This window comes from Pocillopora damicornis, chromosome 13 (genome assembly GCF_964200805.1).
Source record: "Pocillopora damicornis chromosome 13, jaPocDami1.2, whole genome shotgun sequence".
In the NCBI taxonomy this organism is placed as follows: domain Eukaryota; kingdom Metazoa; phylum Cnidaria; class Anthozoa; order Scleractinia; family Pocilloporidae; genus Pocillopora; species Pocillopora damicornis.
The window spans coordinates 19,268,525-19,287,841 of NC_142682.1; the positions used below are offsets into that span (position 1 = coordinate 19,268,525).

General features: G+C 36.2%; 1 protein-coding gene across 1 annotated transcript in view; it reads left to right on the forward strand.

The window, feature by feature from the left end:
* The window catches only part of LOC113681923 (uncharacterized), a 26,607-nt gene continuing 7,290 nt past the window's right edge, over nt 1-19,317 (forward strand). The window contains exons 1-16 of the mRNA XM_089191340.1: nt 1-15; nt 112-238; nt 1,636-1,842; nt 2,181-2,338; nt 2,473-2,570; nt 3,426-3,490; nt 3,923-4,003; nt 4,556-4,708; nt 8,755-8,955; nt 10,097-10,233; nt 10,894-10,988; nt 11,293-11,357; nt 11,583-11,663; nt 12,327-12,467; nt 13,490-13,633; nt 18,522-18,563. Of these exons, the coding sequence (XP_089047466.1) occupies nt 1,638-1,842; nt 2,181-2,338; nt 2,473-2,570; nt 3,426-3,490; nt 3,923-4,003; nt 4,556-4,708; nt 8,755-8,955; nt 10,097-10,233; nt 10,894-10,988; nt 11,293-11,357; nt 11,583-11,663; nt 12,327-12,467; nt 13,490-13,633; nt 18,522-18,563 (1,666 nt within the window). The 5' untranslated portion in view covers nt 1-15; nt 112-238; nt 1,636-1,637. The remainder of the gene's footprint in view (nt 16-111; nt 239-1,635; nt 1,843-2,180; nt 2,339-2,472; nt 2,571-3,425; nt 3,491-3,922; nt 4,004-4,555; nt 4,709-8,754; nt 8,956-10,096; nt 10,234-10,893; nt 10,989-11,292; nt 11,358-11,582; nt 11,664-12,326; nt 12,468-13,489; nt 13,634-18,521; nt 18,564-19,317) is intronic.

The window sequence follows — 19,317 nt, forward strand, 5'->3', positions numbered from 1 at the left end:
CTCGAGATCATGTTGCAGAGAATGACTCGCGCGCGCTATCGAACGTATGGCCCTGGGAAAGAAGTTATCGTACTAGTGCCATTCCCAATGCGGTGGGCTGAAGCGATCACCTTGTATCAGCAGGACTCTTCGTTTGATATCACACTTTCGCTGACTGAAGCACAATTTTATGCTTACAGACGCACGCAAAAAAAACTCTCTACAGGCTGAGCTGTGGTGACGATCTGAACCAGTTTAGGTGAGAATCTCATCTACATCTTTACTAAACTTCCTTGAGATGAACAAAAAGCTGTACATTGTTGAAGAAATGTAAAATGGTTTCCGTGTTAACATAGCCTGATGTAAACACTCGGGAGGTTGGGAGAACACGAGATGAGCGTAGGAAACCACGACGCGAAGCGGAGTGGTTTCCAGCTTATCGAGTGTTCTCCCAACCTCCCAAGTGTTTACATTAGGCTATGTAAACACGGAAACCATTTTACATTTCTTTTATAAAATAACTAATGAAAGAGGAACGAAAACCGTGTTTACATACGCTCATGTAAAATGGTTTTATGGCCAATCAAAGCGCGCGTACTATTTGAATTATTTTATAAATGCAATTCTTTAAGTCTGCATCTGTGATTAAGTTTAATTAATGATTTGAATTCTGTTGTAAATTTTTGGGAAAGTTTAAGTGGAAAGCTTTGGGAAATGAAAATCTCTCAGCCTATCATCATTTCTTAAATAAAAGACAGCGGGCTACTTTTTCAATGAATTGTGAATCTGCTGATTTCTTTTTTCACACATCATAACTGTAAGTCTTAACGATTGTGTTTTAACTGTGAGTGCGGTCAATCCAACAAGTGTCTTTTTAAACGATGGTCCAAGCCCGTAGTCTCATATTTTTATGTAACCCGATCACATGAAACTTATTTACAGTAATTCATATAAAATGATGATACTATGAAAGATATGGTACAAAGCAAAGAGATTAAGAAAAATACTAGCATACATATTTTGGAAATTTTGAATTTTTTAGGAGAGAGATTTACACACAATAGTCTAGCCAAAAGGAAATATTTGCAATTGCTTTACACTTGAAAACCAGACTGAATTGCTAAATAAATATTATTCTGTCCTTGAAAGAAAACATCTTATTAATAATTAGTATGAATATAATTGGCACCTTTTTAACCCTTTAATTCTCAAGTTCTCATTATTAATTCTCCTTACTGTCTGCCATACAGTTCTGGTGATGTTTGTTTGGAGAATTTGTATTGGATCATCTTATATTCCCTTAATTTATATTTTTCTTTATTCTCATCACTTTTCTGCTTGATACTGTATTGATATTGTAAGGAGAAATTCTGTCTTGGTCACTCATGGGAGTTAAAGGGTTAAAGGCTGATAGGGTTCCGTTTTTGAATTTTTTGAGAAATGCATTTACATTGTGTTCATTAAGCTTGGAGTGAGTGGCTCTTTTTATATTGTTAAGTTTTTGAATGAGTAGACCAAAAGAAACTAGATCTTGAGTGATAATGAATAAATTGTTAAAAAAAAAAACAATTAGTCACAAAAATTAATTAACTTATTGTAAAAAATCTTGTTTTACTTTTTCTGACTAATTTTATGCCTTATACCATCCTTTTTCAGCCATGAAACTACAAGTGCATCTCTCAATACTTCTTGTTACCATAATCTTATGTTTTTGGGCGGATGGTGCAAATGTGCCTTCCTGTGCCAGCATGAGATCATGGTTTCCTGGGAATAGTCCATCAACCCTAGCTGATAATTTGCCATACCAGCTAAGTGTCAGTAGTTATACTAAAGGAGGTTACTACTCAAGAAGTTTACACACAAGTAAGTTAGTGGTCTAATAGATTAGTTAATCTATAGCATTTGAATAGTATTGGAAACGTGAATTATATGTTAATTGTAAATAGTTCAAAAATGAATTTAGATTCAAATGATCGATAGCATCATGATGATTGTTTACTTAAAAAAATGCTACATAAAGTGAAAATATCCACTTTAATTAGGATTAAGTACAAATGAAATCTCAGAAAGGATAATGCAAGGTTTTTAATAGGTGAAAAACAGATGGCAGCTCTCATTTAGTTCAGAAATTTTATAATAATAATTATTATTATCTCTGAATCAGAAATTTTTTAAAATGACTTAAAACATTTATCTTGCAGTTTACCTTAATGGCTCCATGGGTGGAAATAATAAAACGAGGAGTTTTGTTGGATTTATTGTTTATGCTGAGAACTCTGTGAAAGAATACCCTAATGGGCAATTTGTTAAGAATAATTTATCCTCAGGAGTTGAAGAAAATAGCTGTGGAAATCTCTCAGTATGTATAAATCATTAGCTGACTACTTCTCAAGAATCTTGAATTTATTTATCTGATGTTATGTTTAAACATGCTGTTTATGATATTCTTATTTATCAATTAATTATTTTAATTTTGCTTCCTTATACTAAAAGATTATTCAAAACTCTACAACATCTGGAAACTGGACTAGTATCAAATTAGTATGGGAGGCACCTAAAGATGGTTATTTAGCTGGAAACATAACTTTCAGGTAATAAATGATGTTCACTGATTAAAATGATACTTGCAGTTCAAAGGCATATGATTGCCTATTGTTGAAACTTAAGACTGTATCTAATCAGAGCTTAAGCATTGATCAATTTAAAGCTTCAATACCCCTTTTGGAAAATGTCTTTTTAAGCCATTTGCTCATAGAAGCAAATGGCTCTAAAAGACAATTTGGAAAGGCAAATGGCATTAAAACACAAGCACTTTATAATTCCAGTTCAAATGCTGACCACCCCATCCTACAAGGTTCAAATTTCCCACCCCTGGGCACAGACTATAGTCAAATGTCATGCTGGTTACCTGCGGTAGGGAGATGTTGGAGCTTTGATTGGGGCATTACTTTCAATTCCTGAATGAAATTAGGAGGGCTCCTGACAAAATTATATTTTCTGTGATGATTTTTTATTGTGAAACTCATGAAACTGTGAGCACCAATTGTTCGATTCTGACAGATCAATTATGTATTGACAAATCAATAATTTTCAGGACATGCCAGAGGAACCATGAAATCACAAACTATGCATCAATGTTGCAGTTTGCAGTTGAATTTTCTGAAGTCTGATTGGCATTTTCTCTGAAATACTATTACTTCCTAAATATTTCTGCTGGTGAAAGTTGTCTGAGTTTCATAGTAAGTTAGTATTAATTATTTGAAAAAGAAACAAACTGTATTTGTTATGAGTGTCAGGTTTGTAGTATACAATGCTGCTGTTAGTGATTTAGCAAAATATATATCAGTCAGAATTATACTTTTTCTTATGAATACTTCTCTTTTGAAAACCTCCAGAATTTAGTAAAGACAAAAGAGTAACTATAATTTTTTTTAAATCCCTTTCAGAGCAAGTGTCTTGGAAAAGACAGATCCTCTCACTTACTACGAAGGATTTACTGCATATCTGAAATGTGAGTTAATAGGGTGTTGTAATGTTACTTTCATAAATTATTTTGAATTTTTCATTTTAGAAATGAATTTAAAGTGTAAATTGTCTCAATCTAAAGTGAGTTGTTGCTTTCTGATTGATTTTCTTACTTAATGTTCTAATGTCATTGATGTTCTACTTGTAAAACATTTGATCAAAATTATTTGTTAAATAATTTGTTAATTTTAAATCAGTGACCCTTTAACTCCTGTGAGTGACAAAGACAGATTTCCCCTTACAATATCAATACAATATCAAGCAGATTTAAGTGTTGAGTTGAAAAAAATTATTGATGATCATTTGATCCTATACCAAATTCTCCAAACTAGCACATAAGAACTGTACAGCAGACAGTAAGGAGAATTACTAATGAGATGTTGGGAGTGAAAGGGTTGATTAATTGTTTCTCCGATAGATGCATGCCCAGTATACAAGTGTGCTGCTTGCCGAGGTATCTTCTTCACCACTGACAGTTATGGATGCGAGACTTGTGACTGTAAGTTGTGAGATGAGTAAAGTGTATTAAATAACATTAAAAGTTTTTTTAGTAGGTGATACAGATGCCAATCTATACTTATTGGAACAACACTCAGTATATAATTTTTATGTGCTTACTAGCAATACATGGCATGAGTTGTTACAAAGTTGCTCAGTCAGCATATGTGTTCATTAAAAAGACAGATGCAGGGTCATTAATTCTAAAATAGAAAAGGGTTGAACTTGGAGATAATGATCAGTCATGTATATGTGGTATGATTGTCCAGGTGTCACACCATAAAGCAATGGACTGAATTTTAGATTGGTTTGCTGGTGTAATAACCCAGATGGGATGTTAGGGGAACGTTAGGTTTACTGGTGCAATAAATGGAAGGCTTTTGACCAGTTGGAGGCTTGTAGTGTCTTAGTATTTTTATGGTCCTGTATATCAAATGGTGGATATCTCCTGGTTTAATGATTTTTTTAAGGAATCCTGTGGTGAAATGTCTGATATTTCTCAAGGAGACAAATAGGAGCTCTTCATAACCTTCCTGATGTATTAATGTTGCAGGCAATTGTGAGTTTGTCTGTACTGATATATATGCTCCAGTGTGTGGAACTGATGGTAAAACCTATGGCAACAAGTGTGAAATGGAGCGTCATGCTTGTAAACAAATCATATCGAGTAAAAAACGTCTGCAAGTGGATTACAGTGGTGAATGTGGTTAGTATAAATAAACTTTCAATTGTATTAATCATCCAGTAGAGCAGTGGGCACCAAGGAATAGGGAATGCAAGGTAAGGGGAAGGGGGACTTGGGGTAAGGCAAAGAGGAAGGAGACTGGGGGAGGTAAGACAAGGGGGGGTAAGACAAGGGGCAGGGAGACTGGGGGAGGTAAGGCAAGGGGGAGAGAGACTAGGGGAGGTAAGGCAAGGGGGAGGGAGATTGGGGGAGATAAGGCAAGGAGAAGGGAGACTGGGGGAGGCAAGGCAAGGGGGAGGGAGACTGGGAGAGGTAAGGCTAGGGGGAGGGAGACTGGGGGAGGTAAGGCAAGGGGGAGGGAGACTGGGGGAGGTAAGGCAAGGGGGAGGGGGACTGGGGAAGGTGTTATGGATGTGGATGAAGCACTGAGGAAAATATGGATATGGGGAAGATTGTACTGAAACTCATGCACACCAGTGCCTGCAACCACCACTGCCTCTAACTTTGTCTCTGTCAAGATTAGTGGAATAGTAGCTGGATTATTCTTGTTTTGGTATTGATAAGGACCTTTTTTTAAAATTTATTTTTCTTTAGGTGGTGTAGAAACAGTGAGATTCACATGGTTTTCTCTGGTGTTTTCTCCTCTGGCATTCCTATTGTTTTGGAGTATGGAGTAGAAAAAGAATTATTCTATTCTTTGAGAGACGGTTGGAACTATGAAGAAATTTGGTGCAAATATCTTGTTATACTTTATGATTAAAATTTTCTGACAATTGCTTGTTTTTTTTAAATTACATTTTGTTAGTTATCACCTAATTTTTTTCGTGAGAAGCAAAAGCAGTGATAGTGCCTTTCCACACTTTGACCAAGCTTTAAAACCTAGACCTTATAGACCTTTTTTTCAGAACCGTTTTCTCGTGAAAGTGAATTATTTATCTTGAACACCTCCACATTTAAAGATATAACACTTGTACTCCACTGGAAAGAATTGACACTTGCGGTTCAAATTCCCCATCCCCAGTCAAGAAGGGTTCAAACTCCCCACCAGCCACGGATGAATGATGGTCAAATGTCCATGGATTGCACAGGGGGAGGTGGAGGGGATGTGGAAGCTTCGAACTGATTGGCATATAATTTTGACTTAGTTTATTAGGAAAACCAGTAAGCCTCATTAATTTGGGCAGTTAGTTACCTAATTAGCAATTTAATTAATTATTAAATGTAATTAGCTTGAGATAATAGTACTAACTCTCTTCTACTCTGTGTACTTGAGATGAAATAAAGTTTTGTTCATCATGATGTGTGTGAAGCTGATTGCCAGTAACCTATGTCAACGCTCCTCTGTTTACCAAGGTTTAAACATTATTTATCACATTTTCAGTTTTTCTGCCCATTTCATTTTAATGAATACCTGGATTTATTAAATGAGCAGCTTAAAACATGTTCGCTGTTGTAACCAATTCGTGGTCCATGTTCGGGAGGGTCTCCCCGGTACTGATGAACTTACGATTCCGGGAGGGTCTCTCAGGTACTGATGAACATTTCGGCACGCCTTCGGGGTATGAAATAGGGGACAGGGTAATGGTCAGTGGATGTGGTTCGATTTGTATTCCAATTAATGTTTCCTCAAGTACAAACCTAGAAATACATCGATAACACCACCATTTCCGAAGTCGTGCCTAAAGGCTCCACCACTAACATCCAAGATGCCGTTGACAGCGTCCAAACTTGGTCAACCACTAACAGACTACAGCTAAATGTTGCTAAGTGCAAAGAACTCATGATCTCTTTCTCAAAAACTGCGAACAATTTCCCAACCTTAAATATCGACTCTGGTCAGCTTGAAGTAGTAACGAATGCTAGAATACTAGGACTAGCCGTTAGCGACGACCTGAAGTAGAATGACCATTGGCCAATATTATCAAACGCGCCAAAGTCCCTGAACAAGACATTATTACCTTTTATGTAACTTGCGTAAGACCTGTTTTGGAGTACAGCTGTCAGGTTTTCTATTTCGCACTACCAGCCTACTTATCAGATGCCATAGCAGGGACCACGCAGAGGGAGGGGCTGGGGGGGGGCTTTAGCCCCCCCCACTTTTTTGCAAGAATAAATATAAATTAAACAAAAAATAATTTAACAAAAAAATTTTCCTTCACGCATTCTTCTTTAGCCCCCCCCCACTCGAAAACTTGCTGCGCGGTCACTGCAATCATCTACCCCAACATCGACTACGCGGACAGCTTGAACCTCAGTGGAATTTGAAAGCTAAGCGGCAGGCGTTTAAAAGCATGTGACAAACTATTCAATGACATTGTTACTACACCCAGTCACAACCTTGGACATCTTCTACCAGAAAGACACATCCCAAGATATAATCTTAGACAGACTCGGGTCTTTGTCGCCCCAAGAGCAAAAACTTGTAGATTTACCAACACCCTTGTACCGTCTATAGTTGGAGTTTATAACGAATCCTGATATATAAATTATGAACTATATTTTCCAATAGACTTTGAGATATAATGCCCCCTTTTATAGCACATATTTAGAACACATACATTAAATCCAATTTTATTATTCACGTTTTCAATATTATGAAATTTACATATTTATTAATTTTATTTAAAATTATTATTTTGTGTACACGCAATTCAGCCTTCCAGTTGCAAGTTGCACTTTTTTCAATAAACATATCTACATATCTACAATTAGTGCGTCCATTATCGCGCGCCGTTTCACCGAACAGTGAGGACCTTAGGTAAACTCCAACGGCGACGGAAGGGAGAACATGGTGAAACAATTTCCTAGCTGTCATCTGCAAAATGTCAACATGGAAAACACCCAGGCAAATTTACGTGACCTGAGGGCGGGAACTACAACAGCAAATTATTAATTTATGACGTACTCTATCTGGAACTCGCCGCTTGCATAATTGATGCTGACGTTGAGATCTGGCGGCCTTAGAGACAGTTAACACATGCAACTATACGAGAAATTCTTAAGGATAACGTGAATTCATTTTCAATCGACTTAGCGTTACGTTATGCAAGCACGAGGTCGCTATTGAACGCGCGACGAACAAGCCAGAGGTGTGGTTTTGCGTGACTGATATCTTTGCACATGTATTATGCTCACGAAAGCAGAAATATCTGCAACCAAAGCACATTAGTTAAATCTGTCCTGCTTTAAGTGTTGTACGATTTCAAACGAGTAGAGGTGAGCATTTAGTTTTAAACTTACTAGGCAACGAAAAGGTAATGTCGTAGGATAAGTAAAGTATACATACGGTTGCATTGCAAGCGATCATATTCGTTTTGCAATTTGGTCGAGGAATCTCCAATGTCTGTCCGTCGATTTTAATCGCACTTGGAATGAATCTTCTTCGTCGATTAACTCTTATAGAGCCTATCATTGTTAATATTACATCACTGTGATGTCAACCATGGGGTGCTTAACGAAGATATTGAGCTGTAATAGTTCACGGCGAGGAAACTTTAACATCATCGGATCTGTTCTTTTCAAAATTAGTTTTTTAATTATGTAAGTCTCAAGATTCGTTGTGTCCTCGGTAAAGTTTTCAACTCTCTCTGGTAATCTAAGTAAAAATTTATAACGACTCGACAAATTTGCCTCTAAACAAACTAGAGTTCTGTGTTGTCGTTTGTCATGGTACTCGGAAGAGGCATATTTTTTGCAGCAGTTTGATGTTTGTTGGTGTGTAAAAGATTTAGCTTCCTTAGTTACTGAGTTTCTTCATTAATGTAGTGTAAGCTTCTGATCTGTACTGCCTTTGTACCACAGTAAATTAGAAAGTTTAGAATTTTTTTGCCAGACTCAGGCGTGTTACTGGAGTGTCATGTAACCAGCTAATTTTTCAGATGTTTGAGGAACAGGATTGAAGTTTGCACATTTATATTTTAACTTACATATTTTATCTCCTTTACATCATTGATTATTAAAAACTTGATTAAATATTAATGGTCAATTTTGAATTTGTTAGTAGAGTGGTTCTATAGAGAATGAAATAAAAAAAAGACTTAATGGTTAATTTAATGTATTTTTTTCAGCTATGAAGCTACATGTGTATCTCTCAATATTGCTTGTCACCCTGTTCTCATATGCTTGGGTGGACTGTGCAAATTTGCCTTCTTGTACCAGCATGAGGTCATGGTTTCCTGGGACTCCTCCATCAAATTTTTCAGAAAATTTGCCTTATCGGTTGAGTGTCCATGGGCACACTGGTTACTTTCCGGGAAGCTCCCATACAAGTAAGTAATGATGATTGTGATGCAATTAATAAGTTGTAGTCTGGAAATTGTGTTAAAAACATCATGAGGTAAATGCATCCCTTTTTGTCTTCAGCAATTGAGCATTTAGTAATTCTAGCATTTCATGAATTTATCTACATGTAGGTAAATAAATATACAATCTTATGCTATGGATTATATCTACAAAAAAGAACAGCACATTTTATATCCCAACTGAGAATGAACTAGATATGTCATATCTTTCATTATGATTGTCTGTCTTGATAACCTTCAAAAAAAAAAAATAAAAAAAAAGTACTTGAGCATTGCTAAATTTTATGTTAATGGATAAATTTAGTGGATAAAGAATGAGATCTAACTCTTAATTGGTAATTTTAAAAATTTATTTATGGTAAATGGTGTTCATGTTGTGGTATGGTAATTAATGTTGTATTAATGATGATTATAACCAATTTCCATACCAGTACTTTTTGATGAATATTCATGGTAATTATAGCAGCCTAAAACAGCATTAAAGACAGACAGTTAATTAAGAGAATAAAGTATGTGACATCAGCATAGCAAATTAATTATTTTAAAACATGCCTCACTGAGGTTAAAAAGTTTTCACCAAAAAAAAATATTGTATCCATGCACTGCACAGAATGACTGAAACTGTAAAATAAAGGGACTACTTTCAATAGTGATAGCATAGACTGATCATTCAGAAGCTCTCATCTAGAATTTTAATGTAACCTAGATCTATGAATGATAAAATGTATAACCAATTATTAGAACCAGGCAGGGACATGACTCTTAAAAAATCAACCTAGTAATTTTTGTGCGAGTCAATTAGATACTTAACATCACATGGACCAAAATCACCAGCAGTTATCTAGCAATGACCTGTCTACATCAATATTTGTCCTCTAGTTATTTTTGTCAAAAATAAACAAAGCCAGAGGAAAAAAGCCAGAGCAAGAGTTTCCCTTTTTCATCTTCATAAATTTTGGCTGTTGCCTTAAAATTTCAAATTTGCCCTTGAGGGTTTATTAATTTTTTTTTTGCACAAATTATCTCAGTTGCGGACACAATATCAGCCAATGTACTAGCTGCCTGAAGAGATTTATTTGCTAAACAGATTTAAATATTTGATTTACAGTTTATCTTAATGGATCCAGGAATTTTGTTGGATTTATTGTTTATGCTGAGAATTCTGTGAAAAATTACACCAATGGACGTTTTGTTAAAGAAGATTTGCCTACTGGGGTCGAAGAAGTTAGCTGTGGAGACCTTTATGTATGTATGAGTCACTAGCCCAATTAATTGTAAAGAATCTATTCATTTTAAGCTTAAATACAACCAGTACAATGTGGTATGTGCCTAGTTAATGATACAAAGTGGTGTTGTGTGGATGTGTTTTATGTTGGTACATATAATGTATACAGTCATGCATAAAATGAATTTATCTTCATGGCAATCAGAAGCAGACATTTTAAATTGTAAAGAGCCATGTAGCAACCAGTTAATTCAAGTAAATGTTACTAGCTCAACACTTTACCAAAATAGGAATACAATGAACATCTTTTTGTTCAAATGTGAAAACCCATTGTGTACAATGAGACCCCTGCAGTATCTGAAGTTATCACCCCAGCACTTTGAAATTAAATCATGAATTTAACTTTTAATTTGCAAAGATTAAAATAGTGAGGTTTCTTATCAGGAGCTTTGCATTTCTCCTTTATAGGCAATGAGTATATTTGCCAATTAAAAATCAACCACCGGCAGCCACTTTGATATGATTGTTATGTAGTACTAGTAGTGAAAGGGAAGGCAAATGGTCAATAATTTTAAACCATTCATAATATACATAATAGTGAAATTATGAGTTTCAATATTGACTTGAAACATGCTTTGAGAAATATTTGATGTTTGCATTTTGTCATCTCATACCAAAAGATTATCCAAAATTCCACTTCATCTGGGAACTGGACTAGTGTAAAGATGTTATGGAAGCCCCCCCAGAGTTATAAGGCTGGAAACATTACATTCAGGTACTACAAAATTTGTTCTGATACCAATGAAAATCCTGTAATGAGGCTCAAAGTGCATGTACTGGTGACTACTGAATGTTGAAAGATGTGGGCTATCTTTACTTTATAGCTACTTACATCCTCAACTGACTGGTATATTCAGGCTGTAACTAAAAGTGGGACGTAGGGACTGGGACGTGGGACTCGGATGTGGGACTCAGGGACGTGATAAACAAACAACACCTGATATTTGTGCTGAATTTGTAGCTTGGGTTTGTTAGTAGAAGCTGATGGTTTTCAGCTTACTTTTTTAATTCTATTTTAGAGCAAGTGTCTTGGAAAACACAAATCCTGTTGTTTACTATGAAGGATTTACTGCTCACCTGAAATGTAAGCTATGTTGTTATAAAGTATACTACATTTAGTTGATGTTTAATTCAAAGCTAATAATTTAATTCAATTGAAGTTATAAAGTTTTGATGATCAAAATTTTGTTTGCTTCAATCTAAATGATTCTATTAATGTGGGCTTGATTTATTTTTCTTTTAATTTGCATGCCTCATTTAATCACAACATGTATTTTTTAACATTACATGTAATTTAATTTCTATGCAGACCAGTGTCCATTACGGAAATGTGTTCAGTGCCCAACTGGTGTCTATAAGTATGACAGTTATGGATGTAATACTTGTCAATGTAAGTTGTGACATGTCAGTGTATTGTGCAACATGTAAAAAGAAAAAATAAGGAAATGAAAAATGTTTTAAACCCTTTAACTCCCATTGTGATTTCGAGGTATTAACTTCTCCCCATAATATCCATACACTTTAAATCTAACAAACAAGTAATGAGAATACTTCAACTTATCATGTAGAAGTTGTTTTTCTTGATCTAACACCAAATTCTCCAAACTAATTTAAAAGGAAATGTGTAGCAGCTAGAGGGGAGAATTAACAATCAGATCTTGGGAGTTGAAGGGTTGAGACTATTTGACTGCTGAAGAAATTCTTTACTTTTCAAAATGGTACTCAATAATGTGAATAATGTACATGCTGAATACATATGGCATGATGTATTAAGACAAAATAATTAGTGAATGGGTTTGAAATGATATCCTAATTTTTTTTTGTGTGGGATAAATAGCTTTTGATCATGTTTGTGTAGTGTGATTTTCTGGTTAATTCACAGATATTGCTCAGGCAGATCATAAAATTATACTTAACAGTGGAGTTGATTACTGTGCAGGGCAGAGATTGAACTTTGAATCAAACTGAATCCCAAGTTGGGACACCTCAGGAAGACCAATAGAAGCACTTTATAGTTGTAGCCTTGATAAAAATACTTGATGTCTTACTACAGGTGTTTGTGACGTGGCCTGTGGTGGGATATATGATCCAGTGTGTGGAACAGATGGTAAAACATACAGCAACAAGTGTGAAATGAAGAGTCATTCTTGTGAAAAAAAATCCCCAATTACGGTGCAGAAGGATGGCCCATGTGGTTAGTATCAAGCACTTTGATCATATTGATTAGTGATGGAAAGTTGAGGCAAAACTAGAGTATTAACCATTTGAAGATCCTGAATAACTGGGAGATCAGGTTTAGGTTGAATTACACCAAAAGACATTGATACACTCAATATCTCAGAAATTATCAGTAAGTAATGGTAATAGGATGGAGTGGATCGAGTCCAATTTGGTTTGTATAATCATACTAGTGGTTACAAACTCGGACAACCGTGAAGCGGGAGTCCCTTTTGTCAATCACAACTATGATTAAGGACTGAATTGGACTCAAAGTCCTTTACTAATTAATCCTAACCATTACAATTTCCAAAAAATACAATTAAGTACATTTACTTGGAATGAGAAAGTATCTCTGTCATAGACATTGTCTAATGTAGAAATTTCCTCCATTTTGGAAATTCCCCCATTTTGTAGGATTAATGGTTGTTGCTATGGTTATTGTAATCTATTCTGTGAGTGGTAGATTTTGCTGAGTGGTCTTAGCCCCTTTAACTGTCCCACTCCAGGTGTTCAAATACTGTCAACTGTCCAATTACAATGTCCAATTACAAATCTACAGAATAATTAGTGAAAATTTGAGGGAATTGTAGCAGTTGTGATTAGAGTAGCAAGAGACCCGTAAAGAAGACAAGGATCTGGAGTGATTATTGCCCTTCTAAAATAGTATGCATGGCAGTTGTGATGGAAAGCCAAGATAGTAATTCCATAGCCCTGAAGCTAATTTTGACTGGATGGTCCATCTGTTCATTTAATGAATATCCTGGAAACAAAGTAATTTTCAAGTAAGATTTCAAATAACAGTACTAATGGTGTTGTGGTTGGTTGAGCGTTTCACGGTCTTCTCCCACATGATTCGTCTACTGAGTGGAGCACGGGGAAGAAGAATCCAAGAGCCTGGGGAAAAAATCCCTTTGAGTGAGGAGTGATTTTTTTTTAAAATAATAGTATATGCATTGGTACAAAGCTTATTATTGAATGTATGTCTACTTTCTTCAGGGCGGTGCTCTAAGGTGTGTACAGAGGAACACCGTCCAGTGTGTGGAACAGACGGAAAAACCTACAGTAACAAGTGTACCATGGAATCATTGGCCTGTGAAAAAAACAAAACTATCACTGTATCTTACAGTGGTGAATGTAGCGGTGAGTTTAAAGTAACATTTACTTGTACTGAGGGTGAGATAGAAAAAAGAATTAACTTCCGGAAAATATTTTTTTTACATGATTTCAGTCATGCACTGTAAGAGATACTTTGGCCTAATACTAGTATTGCCTCCTTAATTGCCTAAACTCAGCAAGGCGTGGCCAAAGGGGGAAGTAGGCTGAGGCTTAGTTCCTTAGTAAGGATATGCAGACTTAGGTGCTATCTCCCTCTAATTAAAGGAGCTTGGTCAAATTCTAGTAGTGGGATGGGGTACAAGTATGCTGGTGATCTCCCCCACTGATGAGAAAATACCGATGATTTCTAACTTTCATCACACGGTGTACGGAATGTTCGGTGGCCCATATTTGTGTTATTAGCATTAATAGGGACCTTAATTTTATTTTTTCTTTAGGTGTGGAAGAGACAGTGAAATTCTCAATTCTCTCTCTGATGTTTGCTTTTCTGGCATTCCTGATGTTTCCAGACCATTAGACAAAAAGTTGTGTTACTCTGGAGTGACCCTTGAGGAAGATGTCAGGCTTGAGAATAAATGCTGTGTAGTGCGCTACTTCGAATTAAACATTTAATTTAATCTCTAATAAAACAAATCATAAAACCTTGATAAGGACACAAAGCTGATTCCGCAACCTCTGTTATCTTTGCAATGTTTGGAAACTCAGATTTAAAATGTTTTCTCACTGCTTTTGTTTTTATTTCTCTGCTATTTTTTCGTTTTGTTGAGAGACCCTGGATTTCATAAACTTGCAGTTTAAATGCTTCACATTAGAAATGTTCAATGATCTTTTTTTGATATTTAGTTAAGATTCTTCTTCTTTTCAGTACAGTAGTTAATTATAGTTAATATTAATGAAGCGTATGCTTCTGGTATAAATGCGTGTAGCTGTAAAGTGTCTGATATCCTGTAAAAGCTGTGTTGTTGTTTCAGTGTTTCAGTGAATGAACTAAGATTTCTATATAGTTTAAGTTGAGAAGAAGAGCTTGTTTAGTCCTTCAATTAGCGTGGTTAATGAATTAGAGTTAAACTAGTAGACACTAAATATCTGAACTAGCAAATGACGAAACTGAAATTAATCACAAAACTTTACCACCCGAAAATGGGGAAACTAGATGAAACTAAATAGTAGAAGATACCAAACATTGAATTTAAGGCTTGGAGTTAATAAGTGGGCAACGTAGGAAGGAATGATGGAAAACAAATACATTGAGCTTATCGTTTGGATAAGGATATTTTCTTTTGGAGATCATATAGGATAGTTCCTTGTAGGGGAAATAATTGTAACTACCAGCTAGCACATAGAATAGATCGTATACTGATGTAATCACTCTTATCAAGCAAATGAATTTCCAAATGAGTATGGAATCATCCAGGATTCCAGTAGCTTTGCTTAATTACACTTTGATTGCATTGAAAAATTGCATCACAGGCAACCAATTAGGCACACTGAGACCTAGGAAATTGACTTGGCTATTTACGTATTTTAATTTTAACTCCTAGTGAGATCACTATGATTGAGCTAAATAACGCTCCATCAAAAACTACTCAAAATGTATGCATCAATGTCAGATGAAATAGTTAAGCGGTTTTTCTGCTTGAGACCATTTATTTATCTATTAAGCTATTTATCTATTTATTTATCCTGCTTTTTGCCTGAGTAGTCAAAGAGTTGGTTGCACCACAGCGAAGTCAGAATCCTTTTACTGGCTTCTGATGTAATATTGCAAATAAAAGGTACAGATGATAGCCAAGTAACCTCTTGGAGTGATTCAAGTTATAAACTTTCATATCGTATGTATGGAATGCAGTTTTGAGACCGAGTGTTTTTGAACCTGCCCATGAAGTAAGAACTGGTTTTCTTTTGGATAGAAGAAAATTCAGCTTTATCGGAGCTTACATGCCTAACTAACCATACAAATGGGTGGGATAAGTCTAAAATTATCACCACTAATCGGCGTTACCACCAACGCCTTTGTTTGGAAACTTGGCAAGTTAATTCCGCCCACGCTCCTTTAAATCGTGATGATGGCGGCTTACTTCCTGGGTAACCGGTCAAGTCGCCCGAGAGTCATCTCGCTCGAAGTCATGTCGCCTGAAACCTGAGTCATGTTGTCCGAAATTTTAGTAATGTCGCCCGAAAAAAAAAGTTAAGTCGCCCGAAGAAACAAATACTGAAAAAGATCTGAATTTCAGACTGTAAATAGGTAATAACGTCGAGAAATTCGACAACACCATGAAGATTCTTAAAGCGTTGTTCGTTCCTAATGACAAAGGGAAACGTTGTTCGTTTTCAACAACAAAATGCAGCGTTGTTCGTTTGGTATGTAATCGTTTCTTACTCACGGACGTTTCGTAAGCTTGACAAACTCTTTCTTGGTTTCCAACAATACCATGAAGACTTTGACTACACAGAAATCGATCGTATGCTAGGAATTGAAATATGTTTGAGTAATGATTCTAAAAGCGTTGTTCGTTTCTAACAACAAAGGGAAGCGTTCCCTGTTTCTAACAAAAAAAAAATGAAGCGTTGTTCGATTGGTATGTACTCGTTTCTTACTCACGGACATTTCGTAAGCTTGAGATACTCTTTCTCGTTTCTAAAAATTCCATGAAAACTTTGACAACACAGAAATCGATCATATGGTCAGAAAGGCCATATGATCGACCGTAATCGTCGCACTGAAGGGCTTGTTGGCGTAGTCTAACTTCATCAAAAAAGACACAAGCATAAACAATAGACTGTTATCCTAAAAATATCACACTTACCTTACGGAAGACAACAAGTTAATTTTTAATGTTGCGAAGTTTACAAAAAACACAACATAACTTTATTTGCATGTTACTCGCTTTACCTTTTAGCGACTTATCGAACGCGACAATCGACATTCATTTACCCGGTGTTTTCATTTGTTATTGTTAAGAAAGTCACAAATAGACGCAACGGAACTTTACTTGTATGTTACGCTGCATTCGTGCATTTGTTGTTATAGAAACGAATGCGAACTGATCAAAATGAGCATTCATCCTTGCGTTGAGTGTGATGATGACGTTAGACCACGCCAACAAGCCCTACAGTGCGACGATTACGGTCGATCATATGGCCTTTCTGACCATATGATCGATTTCTGTGTGGTCAAAGTTTCATGGCTTTGTTAGAAACCAAGAAAAAGTTTCTCAAGCTTACAAAATGTCTGTGAGTAGTAGTTCTTAGATAGTTATATGAGAGACAGTTGGAACTATGAAGAAATTATATACAAATATAATATTCTGTGCAACTAAAATTCCTGGAAATTGTTTTTTTAAAGTTTTCAATCGCCTTAAAAATGTGAATCTTTCATTTGAGTATATGGCCCAAATTTTGTTGGTTATCAGTAAAAATTTATGCCCCATCTCCTCTCTTTCCCTCTCTTTGTTTTTTTTAAAGGACTTGTCATTTTCTATATGTCTGGACTTCTTTTTGCTAGCTGACATCTAATTTTAATATCAATAAAAATCAATTTTGCATCGTATACTGTGCCAATCAATCCAAAGCTTTATCCTTCCCGGCCTTTGTACTTTTTAAGATTGGTTTGTTTAAATTTCCACTCACCAGGGCAAAAATTGCGCTCAAATGTCCCACCCAACATTTTTTTGAGGGCAAAATCAGCTACCATGACTTTCTATACATTGACCAAGTTGTAAAACCTAGACCTTATAGACCTTTCCTTTAGAGCCATTCACTTACAAAAGTGAATTATTTGTAATGAAAACCTCCATATTTAATGATATAACACTTGTATTCTGCTGGAAAAACTTGACACTTCAGGTCTAATTACCCACCCCAGCTAGGCGGGGTTCAAATTACCTACTTCCCCCAGGCAAAGACAATGGTAAAATGTCCCTAAGTTGCACAGGGGAGGGGGAGGGGATGTTGAAGCTTTGAATCGATTGGCGCAGAATTTTGCTATAGTTTATTAGGTAAATCAGCACGTCTCGATAATTTAGGCAATTAGTCACCTAATTAGCATTTTCATAAGTTATTAAACGCAACTAGTTTGAAGATAGCAGCACCAACACACTACTCTGTATATTTGAGGGGAAATAAAGTTTATTTATGATGATGTGTGTGAAGCTGATTGCCAGTAACCCCTGTCAACTTTCCTCCGTTTACTAAGGTTTCAACTTTTTTGTCACTTTTTTTTCCGTATCTTTCCTCTAAAGGAAAACCCGGATTTTTTTACATGAGCTGCTTAAAACATGTTCGTTGTTGTTACCAATTATGGTTCATGTGCGGGAGGGTCTCCCCGGTACTGATGAACTTACGATTCGGCATGCTTTCCGCATGCCTTCTGGGTATGAAATAGGGGACAGCGGCCAATGGTCGGCGGATGTGGGTTGATCTGTAGTCTAATTAATACGTCCACTTTCGCGCGCTATTTCACCGAACAGTGAGGACTATAGGGTTACTAGCTCCAACGGCGACGGAATGGAGAACGCGCGCGGTGAAGCAATTTCTCAGCCGTCCTCTGCAAAATATCAACATGAAAAACCCCTAGACCGTGACCTGTGAGCGGAAACCACGACGGCGAATTATTTAGGCGTACTCTATCTGGGACTCAAAGCCGCTTGCATGGTTGATACTGACGTTGAGATCTGGCGGCTTTAGAGACGGTTAACACATGCAACTATACGAGAAATTCTTAACGAAAACGTACATTCATTTTCAATTAACGATTTCCTCGGCTTTGCTGTCCTGCACGTACGAGGTCCCTCTTGAACGCGCGACCCTGTGAACGAATCAGAGATACGGTTTGTGTATATCTTTGCACCCATAAACAAAAAATTTTGCTCACGGAAGCAGAAATATTTGCTACCAAAGCACACGAGATAAGCCTATACTGCTTTAAGTGCTGTACGATTTCAAACGAGTAAAGGTGAGCATTTAGTTTTAAACCTATTAGGCAACGAAAAGCTCATGTCTTAGGATAAGTAAACTATACAAACGGTTGCATTGCAAGCGATCACATTCGTCTTGCATTTTGGACGAGGAATCTTCAATGTCTGTCCGTCGATTTTATTGCACGTGGAATGAATCTTCTTAGTTGATAAACTCTTAAAGAGTCTATCATTGTTAATATTACATCACTATAAACTCAACCATGGAGCGCGTAACGAAGATATTGAACTTCTGTAAGATTATGCGGAAGGTTACAATTATATCAAGCTGTGGTAATTCACGGCGAGTAAACTTTAACATCAACGTTTCTGATGTACTATTTCGGATCTGTTCTTTTCAAAATTTGTTTTTTAATTATGTGAGTCTCAGGATTCGCTGTGTCCTCAAGTGAATGTTTCAATATGATTTGAATGAGATTAAAGTATGCTCCACAAAGGAAAGATTTTGAAAGGCTTTCAGCAATAAAACGTATAAATGTTTACACATTCGCTGAGCAGAAAAAGTGTACCGGTTCGAATTCAAAGAGTGTTGTAAAGGTGAGAAACTTAGGCCTAGTCTAGTGCCTTGCCGAACTTAATTCAGGAATTCATTCGGATTCCTCATCGTAAAACTTATTTACACCCGGAAGTATGTCAAAGTCTAGCCTGCATATTTTTGGCGGCAGTTTAATGTTTGTTGGTGTAGAGCTGCCTTGCTTATTGAGTTTCTTCAGTAGTTCTTTCATTTATGTA